At 36.0% G+C, this 17,848-nt stretch overlaps 1 protein-coding gene across 2 annotated transcripts; it reads right to left on the minus strand.

Moving 5' to 3' along the window:
- Positions 1 to 51: 51 nt before the first annotated feature.
- On the minus strand, positions 52 to 15,960 carry LOC138320935 (angiotensin-converting enzyme-like). Of its 2 annotated transcripts, none has more exons than XM_069264252.1 (12): positions 15,819 to 15,960; positions 7,958 to 8,181; positions 7,415 to 7,557; positions 7,090 to 7,241; positions 6,424 to 6,656; positions 5,448 to 5,642; positions 4,632 to 4,896; positions 4,164 to 4,396; positions 3,614 to 3,758; positions 1,750 to 1,851; positions 1,307 to 1,432; positions 52 to 269 (listed from the first exon to the last, which is right to left on the minus strand). In XM_069264252.1, the coding sequence occupies exons 2-12, from the start codon at positions 8,136 to 8,138 to the stop codon at positions 110 to 112; spliced, it is 1,935 nt and encodes a 644-aa protein (XP_069120353.1). In that variant the 5' UTR covers positions 8,139 to 8,181; positions 15,819 to 15,960; the 3' UTR covers positions 52 to 109. The 2 variants fall into 2 exon arrangements, with proteins under 2 accessions (XP_069120353.1, XP_069120354.1); XM_069264253.1 differs by having other exon boundaries at positions 7,958 to 8,155; positions 15,819 to 15,952.
- Between the last annotated feature and the right edge of the window lie 1,888 nt (positions 15,961 to 17,848).

Below are 17,848 nucleotides of genomic sequence, written 5' to 3' on the forward strand. Positions count from 1 at the left end.
CGTTCGTTTCGGGGAACTTTCATCGGAAAAGGAAAACAATATCACACACCACAAGGAACAGACATTTAATAAAGCTTTTAAAATGTATAACGATATCACATCTTGCTTTTTAAATTAATTTGCTGGACGATTTTTGATTTTCAATTTCCATCCATTCCCTGAGAGGCTGAAAATAGCGAAGGATTGAATCTGCTCTGATGTCCCTTCTCCCTGTCATTTGTTCCAGGGCCTCGGGCCATGGCTTGCTTCCGCCGAGCTTCAGCATGTCACTGGTTAGAATAAAAAACAATTACATGGTATTCTTATTCTTGACTTCATAACGTTATTCTCCTAGATATAATTTTATCATCTTTCAGTTGTTATATTTCAGCATCATAATTAAGAACACTCAGAAAAGCTAAAGAAATATTTAAAAATTGACATTCATTCCCTTGTTGTCTGCCTAAAAAACCTATAGAATAGCGTTATTTAGGATTAACAATGGAAAACACTCGATGACAATAGCGTTGGTAAGCTATTTTTAATCAATTGTTTTTATTATACCTTCATTTTTTTCAGTACGATGTGACAGCAAACCACCGACACAGTATATACCTCTTAAGTAAACTACTGACTTTAACCAGGAATCTAGTTTGACGTGCATCCATCTAGGCCCGGTTGTTCAAAGGATGGTTAGCTTAATCACTTGATTAATGAAATTTTCATTTCTGATTTGCTACAAGACCTCTGATTATATCCTCACTAAAATGAACAGTTGCAAAGTTTTGTAAATATAGTATCTTAAGAAATGATTTATCTTAATTTGAAAATTGTCGTTAAACAGTGATTAAGCTAACCACTGTTTGAACAACCTGACTCAGGTCTTTATAAGCAATGATTAGAGTAGATTTCACAAATGAAAAAAAATAGTAAGTATTAATTATTTGCACATTAGAGTTGTCCATCCTTGCGGGTAGGTATTGATTGTGACGTCATGTGTTTGCGAGCCTAACGTCACACTTTTCAGAGAAAACGACGTAATTTGTGGTCACAAAGTAATGACGTCTCTTGCCTGCAAGGGAAATACATTGAATGATATTCCGTCTTTGCATATTACAGAGTTTGCTCCCTTGCAGATAGGTATTGATTGTAACGTCATTATTTTGTGAGCTCAATTCACGTCGTTTTCGTATGACGTTACGCTCGCAAACAAATGATGTCACATTCAATACCTACTCGCAAGGGCAGATAACTCTGTAATATGCAAATACAGAATAGCATATCGGATTATAAATTCGAGAATCGTCTGCTAGATAACTGTACATACTGGAGAATTGTGCCGGCGTCCGTACTTCTATAGAAGTCACATTGATGTAACGGTTTGTCTCCATGGCCAGCGGCATTACACATCGCTTCGTAAAACTGAAACTGTACCACAAAACTGACGAAGTAGCTGTAAAGATAAGAGTGTTATTTCAATAAATTCTGAACAAAAGTTCTAAAAAATTCCCATTAACAAAAACCAGTACATTTTTTCAGACATTTTGAGTAATACACAAATCAAATGAAATTTTATCGGATTGTAGAAATAAACATACATGTACATGAAAAATACAAGAATTTATAAACTGGCAGTAAGTCATTACTTAAACAAAGGTTTACATACTTTCACTTGTCCCATAGCGAAAGTTATATACTCATACGGAACTCACGAATAAACGGGGTCATACTTTACCAGGACGGAAGTTATATTTCAATCTATATGATTACCGTATATATGGGACGCTGCCGGCTACATGGTATTTAGCACCTGCATCGAAATAGTCTTCGCCCTCTCTGAATGATGGGGGCGACACCCTCTGATACTTCATTCTGTGATAAAATAAGAGTCTAGAATATAGGTTTAAAACATAACCTTAGTTTAAATAGGTAGAAATTTCAAAATTTGGTTAATTAACGCATAAAACAATCGTCCTTGGCATTATAAGTTTGGTTTTACAATGCAACCTTCTTCAGATTCCCACGAATCGTTTTCGGTTGTGAATTACATGTCTTGGTAACGCCTTGTGTGACCTAACTACGCCCTCTAAGTTATGCCTTATTTAGCCCCGCCTACTTACCTCATCATCCACCAATGTAACTACGCCCTCTGTGTTATGCCTTATTTAGCCCCGCCTACTTACCTCATCATCCACCAATATAACTACGCCCTCTTAGATATGCCTCCTTTAGCCCCCCTACTTACCTCATCATCCACCAATATAACTACGCCCTCTTATATATGCCTCATTTAGCCCCGCCTACTTACCTCATCATCCACCAATATAACTACGCCCTCTTAGATATGCCTCATTTAGCCCCGCCTACTTACCTCATCATCCACCAATATAACTACGCCCTCTAAGTTATGCCTCATTTAGCCCCGCCTACTTACCTCATCATTCACCAATATAAATAACTAAGCCCTCTAAGATATGCCTCATTTAGTCCCGCCTTCTTACCTCATTTAATTTCATTTCAACATATTTTATTTAATTAAAAGATTTAATTCTGGATCGGACAGCAGGCAAAGTCTATATATGCCCTCTCCACATGATTGCATGCATGTATTATATAAACAATTTAGAAACATAATTTATCTTTAAAAGCATATTTGCACTGGATTGGATAAATAACAAATATTTATGTAATTAATCATTTTTAGAATTAGCACAAATAATACATATTACTGAAAACACTTATAAATAGTTATTTGCATATATAATAATAAGAAATTACCTATAGCGATGAACAAAATGCATATCTTCCTGTTGTTTTAAACTTTAATTGATAACGGTATTAATTGATTAATATTTGCTTTTTAAAATGGTTCTGATTTTAACTTTAATAGATTCTGATTATGATTATAACTTATAACTTAAAACTTAATCCCTCAATGTCACTCTCACTCCGGACATTCATTGTAACTGGGCAGCACTAAAATGTCCATAATGTTTTACCACTAAGTACTTACCCAGTCACAAATATTCGGAGTATGAGCAACATTGAGAGAGTAAACAATTATATACAGTGTACATTAGTCCGCTAAACCTGCCTATATTATTAGGCTTTTTTTGCCTAATATATATATACATGTATTAGGCAAAAACAAATTAAAAAAGCCTAATAATATAGGCAGGTTTAGCGGACTAAGTGTTCATCATCCACCAATATAATTACGCCCACTATGATATGTCACCTTTAGCCCCCCTACTTACCTCATCATCCACCAATATAACTACGCCCACTAAGATATGCCTTATTTAGCCCCGCCTACTTACCTCATCATCCACCAATCTAAAATCGCCCTTTTAGATATGCCTCCTTTAGCCCCCCTACTTACCTCATCATCCACAATTATAACTACGCCCACTAAGATATGCCTCCTTTAGCCCGCCTACTTAACTCATCATCCACCAATCTAAAATCGCCCTTTTAAATATATGCCTCATTTAGCCCCGCCTACTTACCTCATCATCCACCAATATAACTACGCCCACTAAGATATGCTACCTTTAGCCCCCCTACTTACCTCATCATCCATCAATCTAACTTAGTCCTCTAAGGTATGCCTCCTTTAGTCTCGCCTACCTACCTCATCCTCCACCACTCAGAGTTGTAGTTTTTAGGGTCTATTTCTCCCCTGAAGATTGCCCATCTATACTTGTCTATCAGTAGTCCGAACGGTAGAAAGGCAATCTTTATCAGGGCTTTTTTCATCAGGTAGTTTATATCCGCCTCTGAAACAGCAGCAGATATGTAAGGTACGAAATAGTTTTCCAACTCTAGATACTTACAAAGGAACATTTTTCTGAATCTCACAAAGCTTAATATAATAATTATATACAGTCAAATAATAACGTTTCCTTATTTTACAATAGCGAAGCAAGCTATATCCACTTCTATTGATCATCCAAGCTTGCCCAAACAGACGGTCAAGACTTTTCCACATGTGAAAAACCCTGAGAAAACCTACACGATTTGGCAGCAAATTCCATAACTATTTCTGTTTAATTTTGCGTAAAATAAACGTATTACAACACTATGTATTTTAAACAGTAAATGTTAAAAAGCAACGTCATTAAAAAATAATATCCGAAGCCTAACCTTATGACTAGCTTGAATAAGTTATTGAAGTATCTTACTGTATGTATCTACGTCCGGGCCTGGACAGGCTACTCCTATCAGCTCACACAGATGTTTTGGTGTGCGTACGGCGTTAGCAATGGTATCACCGATTGCCTCGTGGAAGCCTCCGTTGGCGCCCCGCCGGAAGACAACAGGCTGGTCCTCGTAGGCCATGTAATACTGCACGTGACCCATCTCGTGATGAATTGTCTCGAAATAATCCATGGTTACGTTAGTACACATCTTAATCCTGTTTAATGAAAATGAGGAAACAACGATTCGAATTGATGTATCTACAAGACACAGCTATTAGTATTCAGTTCCCTTTAGGACAAGGGGTCATAAAAGCAATTGACTTATAAAAGTTGACATTTTTACATAAAAGATGAATGCCGGAGGGCAACCGTATTTTTTTAAAGCTGGATATAGAATGGATACTTTTCAGAGGAAGAAAAGTGTTTATAATCAGAATATATAGATCGTACCGGAAGTCGTCGGTTTCAAAAAAGTCCCAAGCGGAGGCGTGACATACGAGGCTACGGTCGAGCGGTTTTTCAATAATAGAATTTTTCCAGAATTTTGCAGTCATGCTTGGTAGTCCTAGGGACTCGTAGAATTCTTCTGCCTTCTCAAACATCCTCTTTGCTGTGTATCCCTGTTCTACCAGCACGTGGTCGTAATCTTCATTTTGTACATCATAGGGTTTCACAATATCGAATATTTCTGCCCACTCCTGAGCCCACATGTTACCTGAAAGACAAGAAACCTAAATCATATTTAATAAATGATAACAAATAATAACTGTGAAATACATTACTTACTATCATCGTTTAAGGTTTGAACATCTGTTTAAACGTACTGTTGAACTTAAACAGGACATAATCATCTTAATGCAGTTTCATTTCACCCAAACATTAAATATACGTACACTCCGTGGCCAATGTTTTAACAAAAGCATTATCTATTTCTGTTTTCCTGTTAGTTGTGATAACTTCTGTGACTTTCCGAAATGTGACAGAACTGGTGCTAAATTAGTAGGATCCACGAAATTACCACGATAGCCCCTTAGATGATCTATACTCTGGTTAAGTTCAACAGTGGGTTTTAATATTGAAGTATTTAGATTAATAACAATCTGCACGCTAAAACGCTGGGAGAAGGAGGCCGTGTGCCTCATTAGAGTAATCGTTCTTTGCTTATCGACAACAACTGTCGAGAGGTATATCAACATGACCCTACCAGGACGAGATCCTAATTATCAAATTGTCAATAGCCATGGTCATCCCAACAAACCTATTTACCTAGTAAATGAGCGGGTATGGATCCATCTTCTGGAAAAGTAATGTTGTAGAAACCTGACAGTTTGTTACGGACATATGTGTGTAGTTCTGTGTACAGAGGTTTCAGCTGTTCCCATAAGTCATCACACATATCCTCGACCCCGTCAATGTCATCAAAATCTATCGTCAGCCACACCTCCGCCAGCGATTTGTAACCTGACATCAATTGTAAATTTCAAATACATTATTAATTATTAATGTTTCTGAATAAACATAACAGAATTCGTTTTAGTGTCCAATGATTTCTTTTGCAAATCCAATGTAAACCTCATCAATATCTTTCCACAAAGGATTTTTTAATCTTTGCTATTTAAAATCGTTGCTAACTACTTAGTTTACTATCTAAACCACAATTAAAACGTTTGTTTTTTCTTTTTCAAAAGTAACTTTTGCACAGGCATTTACAGCCATTTGTGAATTATTATCTGCAACTTTTGCATTCATCATCTGCAATACAATTTTGTGATTGAAATATTTTTACATAACAATACAATCATCAAATAGACCACCACAAGTCGATGGATGTAGTATCGCGTGTCAACTTCAAACAACATTTCATTAAATGTTTAAAGTATATTCAAACGATCAGCGCCATCATAATTTCATTTCAACACATTTTATTGACAGATGTTGTAGTCAAAAGGATCGAATAACAGGCAAAGCCTATCTAAATTCTTTCCTTGGGTGGATAATAAGTTAAAATATTTGAAATGAATATAATTATATAACAACAAAACATAGAAAAGGTAACTATTAGGTTATATATACAAATTACATAAATACATACATTCACACGCACACCATTACAAACACATACATTATAAACTTAATACAGATATAGCAATTTTTAAACTAAGGTATAAGAAATAAATACATATGAAATAAGACATTTTAATAAGACTGACAAACAGTTAGGTGGTTTGCGCCTGCATAATACCGTTATCCTTCGCTCCGATGTTCTGTAGCTCCACCAGTCTTGTAAACTTAGTTTTCATCACCTTTCCTGTGACATCACGCCACTTTTCCCAGGCCTCTCGAAGCTCCGTATCGTTACGACTGTTGGCCATGATATGAGTAAGTTCTGGTTCGATCTGTAAGTTCTTCCCACCAATTTCTACCACAGCGTTTCCGTATATTCCCGTCAGATCGGCCTTTAAATTCTCCATCTCCCTACAATAAGAACTGACATATTATCAGCTTGTCTATTAATGGACATTCCTTCGTATGGCGAAGGAAATGTTATCTATTAACATATGTTTACAGTCGCTATATTTAATATCACACAAGATAATCTGGCTTGAAATCTCCTGAGCCATCGCAGGAAAAAATCTGGTATTTTCCTTAATGAAAAGTACACTATTATGTATGTGTATGTGTAAGGGTTGAGCATAGTCTGAATGTCTTTTAAAGGCCCACTACCTTTCCGAAACAAAACAGGCAATAATAACATAAGAAAAAAATTCTCTTGTTTTTTATGTTAACAGTTTTATTTCGACTTTTGGCGTCTGCGAGAGAGTGAGTTTTAAATAGCCATATAGATACAGGTACCTGTGTTTCGTCGCTTCCAACAAGTTTCTGTTGGTCTTCTCTGTGTAAGCCTTACCTGACATCGTCCGGATTTTGAGGTGAAAATATCTGGCTCAGGAGCTTCAATTGTCTGCTGACGTCATCAGAGAAGTCTGAGTTGATACAGCTTTTCGCTTTCTGTGCCAGTCTTCGTTCATAAGCTGTGTACTGCTCGTTGCCAGCTGTCATCTGCGGTATAAAACATCAGTGGACAGATATATAACTGAGGCGAGTCGTGGTATTAGCTTCGATAACTTTACCGATAGTTTATGTAGGACATGACTATCGGCCTTCCACACGGAATTTTTGAATATGCGAAATATGTAATGAATGCCCGTTTTTATATGCAGTGTATAACGAACCTTGTGTTTTGTCTCATCATTGATGTTAGACTCGTAGTTCCAGTTGTCCACCACATTTCTGTTCATCTGAATTCGTTGTTCCTCATTGCTTTTCTTCAACCACCAGCGCGTAACTTCTTCATTGCTCGCACTGCAGGATTCCTCTGATGTGAAAGATGTGAAAATATACATAAGGTAATGATAGAAAGGTGAAAACACACAAGATGTAATAATAGAGACGTGAAAATACCAAAATGTAAATAGACAGGTGAAAATATACAAGACTTAATAATAGACAGGTGAAAATATATGCTGTAATTGATAAATAAACATATAGGAAGAAATCAAATATTAGATCTCATATTAAGTCGCTTTTAAGATCACACAATGGGACTAGCAGATACTATACTGATGCCCTGCCTGCAGGAATTTGATCAAACAATGAAAACAAAGCAACGAAGATATGAAGATCAGATATAAGGACGACACAATAAAAGGTATAATCATCTTATTTTACAGGATGAAGAGTAATTCTTCCGAAATCTACTCAAGTTATACACATACCTTTGTCTTTAAAGTTTGTTTTGTGTTTATATCCATTGCCTAATCCAGATTCTAAGTCTACTTTTAATTTATTGAGCAATTGTCGTAGTCGTTCCAACTTTGTGTCGGCTTCTGCAACCTTCCGGTTCCATCCCTCCGCCAGAATAAATAGTCCCAAGAAAATAGCAAACACTCTCATCATGACATTTCCGAGACGTTCTGTAAATTCAGTTGGGATGGGAGAGCTGTTAGAAATACAATATAATGATCAGACTCGTTGCCTTAACTACACTTGCACTCTACAATGTCAAGCATCAATTTTAATGAAATTACTCTACGGAATATTCACTTGAAAGGAAAACGCATAAAAAGTAACAAATGCATGGTCGCCAACACAGCAAACAGAACCATTCTTGATAAGATATACACTAACTGACGTCTACTTATCTACCATATCTATCACTATAGACTTCACATGGGCGGCGAAACACAGGGACGAGTTACTCGGACGTGGCACATTACAAGCATTAACTGAAGAGAAAAAAATCCAGATCTTATAGTCAAATTGTAAAGTTCCTACATCTAATATGTACATTGGAATGAACATAATGATTCTACAGTCTCCTTTATTGTTTTCAAGTAAATAATTAACTTTGTGGTAATATTATATGTAAGAGCAAGAAACCCGTCCGAAAGACTCATTTTGCTGTTTTACCAACAAAATCGTTAAACATATTGTGACTCTACGAAAGCATTGAAACTATTCCTGTTTCAGAAGATAGCATGTGTCACACAGTCTAGCATGACTGTTTACTGACTGTTTAACTATTCGTGACCTTATAGATGTTTGTTACAGTGGCTTTATTCTTCTATAGGGTTGGTGACAAACTTAAGGGACTGCATCATAATAGTTTTTTATCGTATCAGTATTAAACCTCTATCTATCTATTATCTATCTATCTATCTATCTATCTATCTATCTTATCTATGTATCTATCTATCTATATAGTTTCAGATTATTTAATACACATTTAGTGTTCCATACTACAAAGGTCTTTAAAAGGTCAGAATCCATGGAGATAAATTAGAATAAAAAGATATTGTTACATTTACTTTACTAAAAATAAATTACATATCCTCCCGTTGTGTACCCTGACTTCTTTCTTCTTGTCTTCCACGTGTTCGGACTTAGTGATATTACGTTTTTGTGATCTTCTGGCCCCGATTTATTGAAACAAATTAAAGTAAAAAAAAATGACTTAAGACAACAATTTTCACTTCAGTTTCATAAGGAGAAAAACTTAACTTTTCACTACAGTTTGCAGTTTTGTTTCGATAAATAGGAATCTGACCTCTATCACAGATGATTAAGAAAACATTCAGAATATTATTGATATTAGTTTTAATAATTTATTACACTAAATAGTTCTGGTCATAAGAAATCACCAATGGAACATTACTGTTTAGGTATAAACCCTTATGATAACATGTAATTTAATACCGTTGATAAGTTTAAGTATAATCATGCCTACACTGAAGTACATTTATTGCAAATTTTTTTCATTTCCTGGTGCGAAACGTTCAATTATTATATAAAGACAAATATACATAGATCTGTATCTATATCTTTAAAAGGGACAGCATAAAGCAAGGGGTAAATGACCAGAATTGTAAAACATGTAACAGAAATCAAATGTTTTGGATTTTTAATGCAAAACGTCTCTACTCTGTCTCATGCCAGTTTGGATTCGATCTCCAGCTGTACAAGCGGCACAACTCGTCCAGGGCCCAGTCATCCAGAAAGAGGAAAATCGTCGATTATCTGTTTACCTTTGTTGAAATAGTTATCGGCATAGGTACGCATTATGCTAAATGTAATAATATGATACAGGTATACATGAAGAGGAATATTTCATAATATTCCTTCATGTAAGTTTGAAAGGTAAATAATTGATAAGTTTATTCACTTTTTAAAACGGGTGATTTCATTTTCTCCGTGATACCATTTTGAAAATAGCTTTCCGCGAGTTTCAGAGAATCTTTTCTGTGATACCTTTTTATTTCATACTGTTTTTCTCGATCCTATATCAGTCTTGTAGACGGCTAATGGAGGTCATACATCTGTATTTATGGGTTTAAGATTGATTAATTGATTATGTCTTTTCACCCATAATTTCGCCCCCAATGTGTCGAATAGTAAACTTAAAAGAAACATCAGTGCTTAATGAATTCAATGGTATTAATTAAGTCTTGAGAACATACAATCTATTTCTCAATTTAAAAAAACTTATTTCACAAGGTCAGAAGATTAAAACTGCTGAAGTTTCCAAATACCGTTTTATAAATATTAAACTCATTCCCTACTCTGTCAACTAGGGAATGATTTGAGTAATTTGACCTGTATAAAGATCACCTTGCTGAATCTGTTGTATGCTCCTAGTCAAAGGCTTAGGTTTTAGTAAGTTAAACTATGACCTGTATAAAGATCACCTTGCTGAATCTGTTGTATGCTCCTAGTCAAAGGTTTAGGTTTTAGTAAGTTAAACTATGACCTGTATAAAGATCACCTTGCTGAATCTGTTGTATGCTCCTAGTCAAAGTTTTAGGTTTTAGTAAGTTAAACTATGACCTGTATAAAGATCACCTTGCTGAATCTGTTGTATGCTCCTAGTCAAAGGCTTAGGTTTTAGTAAGTTAAACTATGACCTGTATAAAGATCACCTTGCTGAATCTGTTGTATGCTCCTAGTCAAAGTTTTAGGTTTTAGTAAGTTAAACTATGACCTGTATAAAGATCACCTTGCTGAATCTGTTGTATGCTCCTAGTCAAAGTTTTAGGTTTTAGTAAGTTAAACTATGACCTGTATAAAGATCACCTTGCTGAATCTGCTGTATGCTCCTAGTCAAAGGTTTAGGTTTTAGTAAGTTTAACTATGACCTGTATAAAGATCACCTTGCTGAATCTGCTGTATGCTCCTAGTCAAAGGTTTAGGTTTTAGTAAGTTTAACTATGACCTGTATAAAGATCACCTTGCTGAATCTGCTGTATGCTCCTAGTCAAAGTTTTGAAGAAAAAAATCCCACCACATCTCTTATTTAATTGAATCAATTTTGTTAATTGCCGTACCACGCTGCTAAATACTGTAATTAGTATCGTGTATGAAAATCACAACCATTTCTCACAGAATATCTTATTGAACGGATGCAAACTATGTACTAATAATGAAAATATGAACATTCAATCGGCTGTCTCGACATTTATTTCAAGCTCGAAAAGATTCATGCAATTATAAACTATCACACTTGGATACAATCGTAAGAAACTTATCTGGAGATCTTCAACTGGTACTTTTAATATTTTTTGCCGTTTTCAATATTTTCATATTTCTATAAAAAAAACTGAATTTTCTAATGCATAGTGTTATAAATGTGATTATTTCAGCTTAGTTAATCTTTCATATTTTTCATTCATTAATAAAGTAAAACTTAAAACAAATTACAGTTTAGGAAATAGTAAACACTTAAAATGTAATTATTATATATAAATTAGATAAATACACCAAAATCGTTACTGTACAATCAATTTTCAACGCAAACCATTTTGAGTAATTGAGTGTGATTCCTTACAAGTGGATGGTTTACTTAAGGTGAAATGGACAGCCATTAGATATCTGTGTGTGGCTAATATCTGTGTGTGGAAGGGGGCTCAAATACACCAATTATTTGCAAATTAGATTTACCATTGTAATTTTTTGTAACTTGTACCATTGTTGTTCGGTAGGGAGAGGATCGATTTAGGCAATGCCTGCCATCTGATCCCATTGGCTTCTCTGCTGTCAATAAAATGTGTTTGAAATTAAAAATCAACATGTGAGGTCAATAAATGTCGCCAATGCATACAACGTGTTGGGTGTGTGGATAGGATAGGTTGTAATAATGGTACTCTTGCCCTTTTTATAGTGGTGTGTGGATAGGGTAGGCTGTAGTAATGGAACTCTTGCCCTTTTTATAGGGGTGTGTGGATAGGGTAGGCTGTAGTAATGGAACTCTTGCCCTTTTTATAGGGGTGTGTGGATAGGGTAGGCTGTAGTAATGGAACTCTTGTCCTTTTTATAGTGGTGTGTGGATAGGGTAGGCTGTAGTAATGGTACTCTTGCCCTTTTTATAGTGTTGTGTTGAAAGGGTAGGCTGTAGTAATGGAACTCTTGCCCTTTTTATAGGGGTGTGTTGAAAGGGTAGGCTGTAGTAATGGAACTCTTGTCCTTTGTATAGTGGTGTGTGTGGTGTGTTGAAAGGGTAGGCTGTAGTAATGGAACTCTTGCCCTTTTTATAGGGGTGTGTTGATAGGGTAGGCTGTAGTAATGGTACTCTTGTCCTTTTTATAGTGGTGTGTTGAAAGGGTAGGCTGTAGTAATGGAACTCTTGCCCTTTTTATAGGGGTGTGTGGATAGGGTAGGCTGTAGTAATGGAACTCTTGCCCTTTTTATAGTGGTGTGTGGATAGGGTAGGCTGTAGTAATGGAACTCTTGCCCTTTTTATAGGGGTGTGTGTGGTGAGGATAGGCTGTAGTTATGGAACTCTTGCCCTTTTTATAGGGGTGTTTGTGGATAGGGTAGGCTGTAGTAATGGAACTCTTGTCCTTTTTATAGGGGTGTGTGGATAGGGTAGGCTGTAGTAATGGAACTCTTGACCTTTTTATAGTGGTGTGTGGATAGGGTAGGCTGTAGTAATGGAACTCTTGACCTTTTTATAGTGGTGTGTGGATAGGGTAGGCTGTAGTAATGGAACTCTTGACCTTTTTATAGTGGTGCATGGATAGGGTAGGCTGTAGTAATGGAACTCTTGCCCTTTTTATAGGGGTGTGTGGATAGGGTAGGCTGTAGTAATGGAACTCTTGCCCTTTTTATAGAGGTGTGTGGATAGGGTAGGCTGTAGTAATGGAACTCTTGCCCTTTTTATAGAGGTGTGTGGATAGGGTAGGCTGTAGTAATGGAACTCTTGCCCTTTTTATAGTGGTGTGTGGATAGGGTAGGCTGTAGTAATGGAACTCTTGCCCTTTTTATAGTGGTGTGTGGATAGGGTAGGCTGTAGTAATGGAACTCTTGCCCTTTTTATAGGGGTGTGTGGATAGGGTAGGCTGTAGTAATGGAACTCTTGACCTTTTTATAGGGGTGTTTGTGGATAGGGTAGGCTGTAGTAATGGAACTCTTGACCTTTTTATAGTGGTGTGTGGATAGGGTAGGCTGTAGTAATGGAACTCTTGACCTTTTTATAGTGGTGTGTGGATAGGGTAGGCTGTAGTAATGGAACTCTTGACTTTTTTTATAGTGGTGCATGGATAGGGTAGGCTGTAGTAATGGAACTCTTGCCCTTTTTATAGAGGTGTGTGGATAGGGTAGGCTGTAGTAATGGAACTCTTGCCCTTTTTATAGAGGTGTGTGGATAGGGTAGGCTTGTAGTAATGGAACTCTTGCTCATTTTATAGGGGGTGTGTGTGGTGAGGATAGGCTGTAGTTATGGAACTCTTGTCCTTTTTTATGTTTGTGGATAGGGTAGGCTGTAGTAATGGAACTCTTGCCTTTTTTATAGGGGTGTTTGTGGATAGGGTAGGCTGTAGTAATGGAACTCTTGCCCTTTTTATAGAGGTGTGTGGATAGGGTAGGCTGTAGTAATGGAACTCTTGTTCTTTTTATAGTGCTATCACACTGAAGTATACCGTCGATGACACTGAGCGGTTTAAGGAACAGTATGATTGGGATTCAGATGACCTTTAAACCAAGACTTGTTTTTTCACAGATGCAGTGGTTTATGGCTTTGAATGTTATCCTACTCATGACAAAAAATATGTTTGGTTTTATGGATGAATGTTGCCAATTATATAATCTATAGTTCGGGGTTGATATAATAGTAGATGATTCTTCGCGCAGGTATGGCGCTTTTAGCTACACGATTTGGACTCTTCTTTAAAACTTACTTCCTTTATCCTATTTTCCCATTTAACGTGGAACTGTCACAGTTCTAATTGTCTGTAATGTGGTCCTGTTGGAGTCTAGATTGTAATTAATATAATGAGACTAAATGGCGGACAGGTTAAATTGTATAGTGTCTTCAATGGAATACGATGATGTTAGTTAATTCTCTATAGATATCCTACAGTTTAGGATAGGATTATCTTCTGCAGTGTATCTTATAGAGGTTGACCTCCCCATAAAGGCACCCATTGTTTTTTTTATTTCTAACTTCGAGCTACCAACAAAGGGGTGTGTCCAATTGTTGTGTCATCCCGTGTTTCTCAGTCTGTAAATATCCGTAGGTTTGCCTTACCTGACCTCCAATGTTACTGTGAGGATATTAGGGGTGACAAGAAGGTGACATAATGGGTGACACTTTTCCTTAGGGTTATCAGGCTAGTTTGGCGTAGTTTTTGCTCACCTTTCCTAAAATGGTTAAACAACTTTCAAATAGCATTCCTTCTTTTAATATGTAATGGTAAATAGCTTCAACTTTCATTTAAAACTAAACGGTTTTCTCTCTATAACAGAGGTATACCAAGAAATTATGATTTTTTTTACCTTTTAATTCATTTGAGCAAAATGCTCGAGGTATAAACCAAGAAATCTTGCTGTATATGAAATAATTTATTCTTTAGCAGAACAAAACAGTGTATCGTTTCCAACCAATGTTTCTACTCTACATATCATTTAAAGGCTGAGAATGAAATAGCATACAACTAGCCTAATTTCGCGTCAGGTAAAATCTATCTTGTCTTGTAGAACAATATGGCCTTTTCCTGTACACTACTTGAATTATTTGTCGGTGTCCTATATTAATATAATGGCATTGTATACGTGGACAAAAGACACTACATACACATTGGGAATAATTATGTTAAATGCAAGTGAGAACCGCTTTCATTATCCAGTTGTGACAAATATTTGTTCTGCTCAACTCGTAATCTACAGTACGCGTTCAATAGTCCTGTGGCTAGTGCTGATATGAATGCTTGATTTGCAAACATTTCTGAGGGCTTATGTTTATTAGTTTTATTAAAAAAAACTCAGATTTTTAGATTGTGTGTAAAACTGTATATTTTAATATACGTTATCAACACATGTTCATTTGAGCCGAGTCTAACAGTCCTATTTCTCGATAGTCATGCTTTCTGTGATAGAGCGGGCTAGGGTTGGTGAATGAGAGGAGTTTGACCAACACGTTAGATATTAAAATCAATAATTATTTGCCATATTTTGACATTAAAACTGTTGATTCCATTGTCATTTGATCCAATGCATGTGTAGTGAACTTTAGTAGTTTAGAAGGCTGTGTATAGATCGCAATGACAGAACATTTTCCCACAGGGACCTTTGGTATTTACTGAGGACAAATCAGGTTAGGTTAATTTGTTTTAAAACCCTACGTATGTAGAGAATATTTCTATAGCAGTGTGGCCTATATCTGTTTGATATTATATGTTGGTCAAAAAGGGAAAATGCTTTATCATAACCCGAAGATACAAATACTTTGGAAGAAGTTTGTTTTACGTGTTTTATCATTAGAGCCGTAAGAAAGGAAGGACCAAAGCTAGAAAAACAAACATTATGGACTCAAATCCACCTTGGGGAGGGAACGTGTGTATTGTTCATAAAACGGGGGTTGGGGATAATCGCAATGAGAAGTATGGGGAGGTGAACACAACTCACGTCCCAAATTTACCTGTTTTACAGTGTCGTACAATGGGTATCAGACAACATAATTCACACGACTTCAGACAACATATGTTCAGCGATAAAGCTGTATTACAAAGTATATTGTGTGTATAAACCATAGTACAACCTCAGGCTGTTATAGATTATGAAGTCCATGCTATGTACGACATTACTTACTCTTCCTTAGTTAGTCCAGCACCAAACTTCACAAAGTCTGCTCCTCCCTCCTGGTGAAGACACACAACATGTCGGCAGTGTTTACGTGTAGGCTAAGTACATGGGTATACTTGTATTGTACATATATATAGAAACTTTAAAGTTCGTTGTTCACGGTTGGTGTAGCGAGGCGGTCACGCATGAACAGTAACTGCATTAGTAGATCATGATAAACATTGAACAGCGAATGTTGGCTGGTGTAACAGACTGTCTTACAACTGTTTAACTACCATTCAAACTGTTCTCCTTGGTGCACATCATTGCTAATCAATTAACATCAATGAAATATATTAAAATACCACAACACAATATAGAAGGAAGAAAGTTAGCATACTGAAATATCCTTAAACAGTGTTAAAATGTGGGTAAAATTCAAATGTGTTCCCATCGATCGTCTATCTATGCTTTCTAAAATAATACTTTTAATGGTTCTTTTCTATATCAGATTAAGAGACCTAGTTCTCAACTTCCCATTGCGTTTCATTTTACATTTTGAGTTTAGAGTTTGTTTTCTTTCCTTAGGAATATTTGTATTGCATCAGTCACAATATACACGTTATAAAGAAGTAATATTGGGGTATAAATAAAATGGTACACGTTTCTTGTGCATGAATTTTTCAGTTTGGCATCCTGTCTGTAACTTGGAGCATATAATTGAAGGAAGCGTATCTCTCACATGTTCTTTGTATTTTTGATTTCATTGTTGAAAATGCTTTGTACTACATCTATGTTTGTAAGGCGTAATGTTTGTTTTCCAGTTTTGTCCATATAATAGTCTTTTAACAATGACATGACATTCTCATGGAGATCAATCATGAACTTCATTTCTTTCACATTAAGTACTTGAACCTTTATTAAGAAAGGCGGTTCATATTTCGACTTCTCAGCTTACATTTTTACGTTTGTACTCGCTACCATTTACATTGTATACACCTCGATACAATATTAACAAGAGACCCAAGGACCTTAATTGTCATCTGACGACATTAGCGTTACTTAAATAGAAAAAAAAATAAATGCAGATTTTCAAGATTGTGATTTTGACGCCCATCTAGGATATGAGAAATAGTCAAAATGTGTTTTCAAGATCCCGACTTTTACGGCCATCTTGGATTTATATTAACCCAAAAAATAACAGCACTTGTTCAGAACCATGTCAAGATAATTTCAGCTGAATAACACGGGTAGAACTTGACAAAAAGCTCAAATGCGTCTCTGTGATACCTATGGGGGTAATACTTGTTTATCGGACGCAATACGCTTATTTCGCCCGAAGCTGTACATGTAGATATCGCATGACTACCCAACCTCTTGACGTCACTAGGTCAACTAAATTTTCATTTTCATAATCTATGCCGGTTTTACAATTAAAAGATGTAAACAACGAGATCTGCGTTGAAATACCACATAATTATCGTGTGTGGAAACTTGATTTGCAGTTCCGATTTTCTTCGAACAGATTTCCCTAAATGACGGACTATCATATTGTAAAATTGTAATAAACCGTGAAGATATGAGAGAAAAATAATCTTTCACGTGTGAATATATAGGTTAGAAATAGTCTACCCTCGGGATCACAAAATGTGACAAGTCTCGTGTTATACATTTTGTGAACCTCGAGTAGAACATCCCTGTCATTCATATCCACAAATGAAAGAGTCTTATATATATATATATATATATATATAACATAAAAGAGATATTTTATCATCATAATGCATTTGGTAAAGGTATAAACTATATTGGAAGGTTATACGACGTATACTTTACATTCCTGATCTTGTTCGAAGAGCCTGTGAAAATGTCTCGAGATGGGGCTTTTATTTAGTAAAACATGGTTACCGGAATAGTTGGTACTAAATTACCCATCGATTGACGTGCCTTCCCTCAGTTATCATGTCGAGTCCATATCTTCATGTTTGACATCATAAAATCGAGTCGAACCACTGATGTAGCAAAGCTCTCTTGATATCTTTGATAGATATCAAAAT

Source organism: Argopecten irradians, chromosome 4, assembly GCF_041381155.1.
Source record: "Argopecten irradians isolate NY chromosome 4, Ai_NY, whole genome shotgun sequence".
Lineage (NCBI taxonomy): Eukaryota > Metazoa > Mollusca > Bivalvia > Pectinida > Pectinidae > Argopecten > Argopecten irradians.

Excerpts from the sequence above, each read along its gene's own strand:
- LOC138320935 (XM_069264252.1), bottom strand. The coding sequence starts at position 8,138 with ATGATGAGAGTGTTTGCTATTTTCTTGGGACTATTTATTCTGGCGGAG. Across the intron at positions 3,759-4,163 it reads CCCGGACGTAGATACATACA|AGGCGGATATAAACTACCTG; the intron begins GTAAGATACTTC and ends CTGCTGTTTCAG. Across the intron at positions 1,852-3,613 it reads TCTGAGTGGTGGAGGATGAG|AATGAAGTATCAGAGGGTGT; the intron begins GTAGGTAGGCGA and ends ATTTTATCACAG.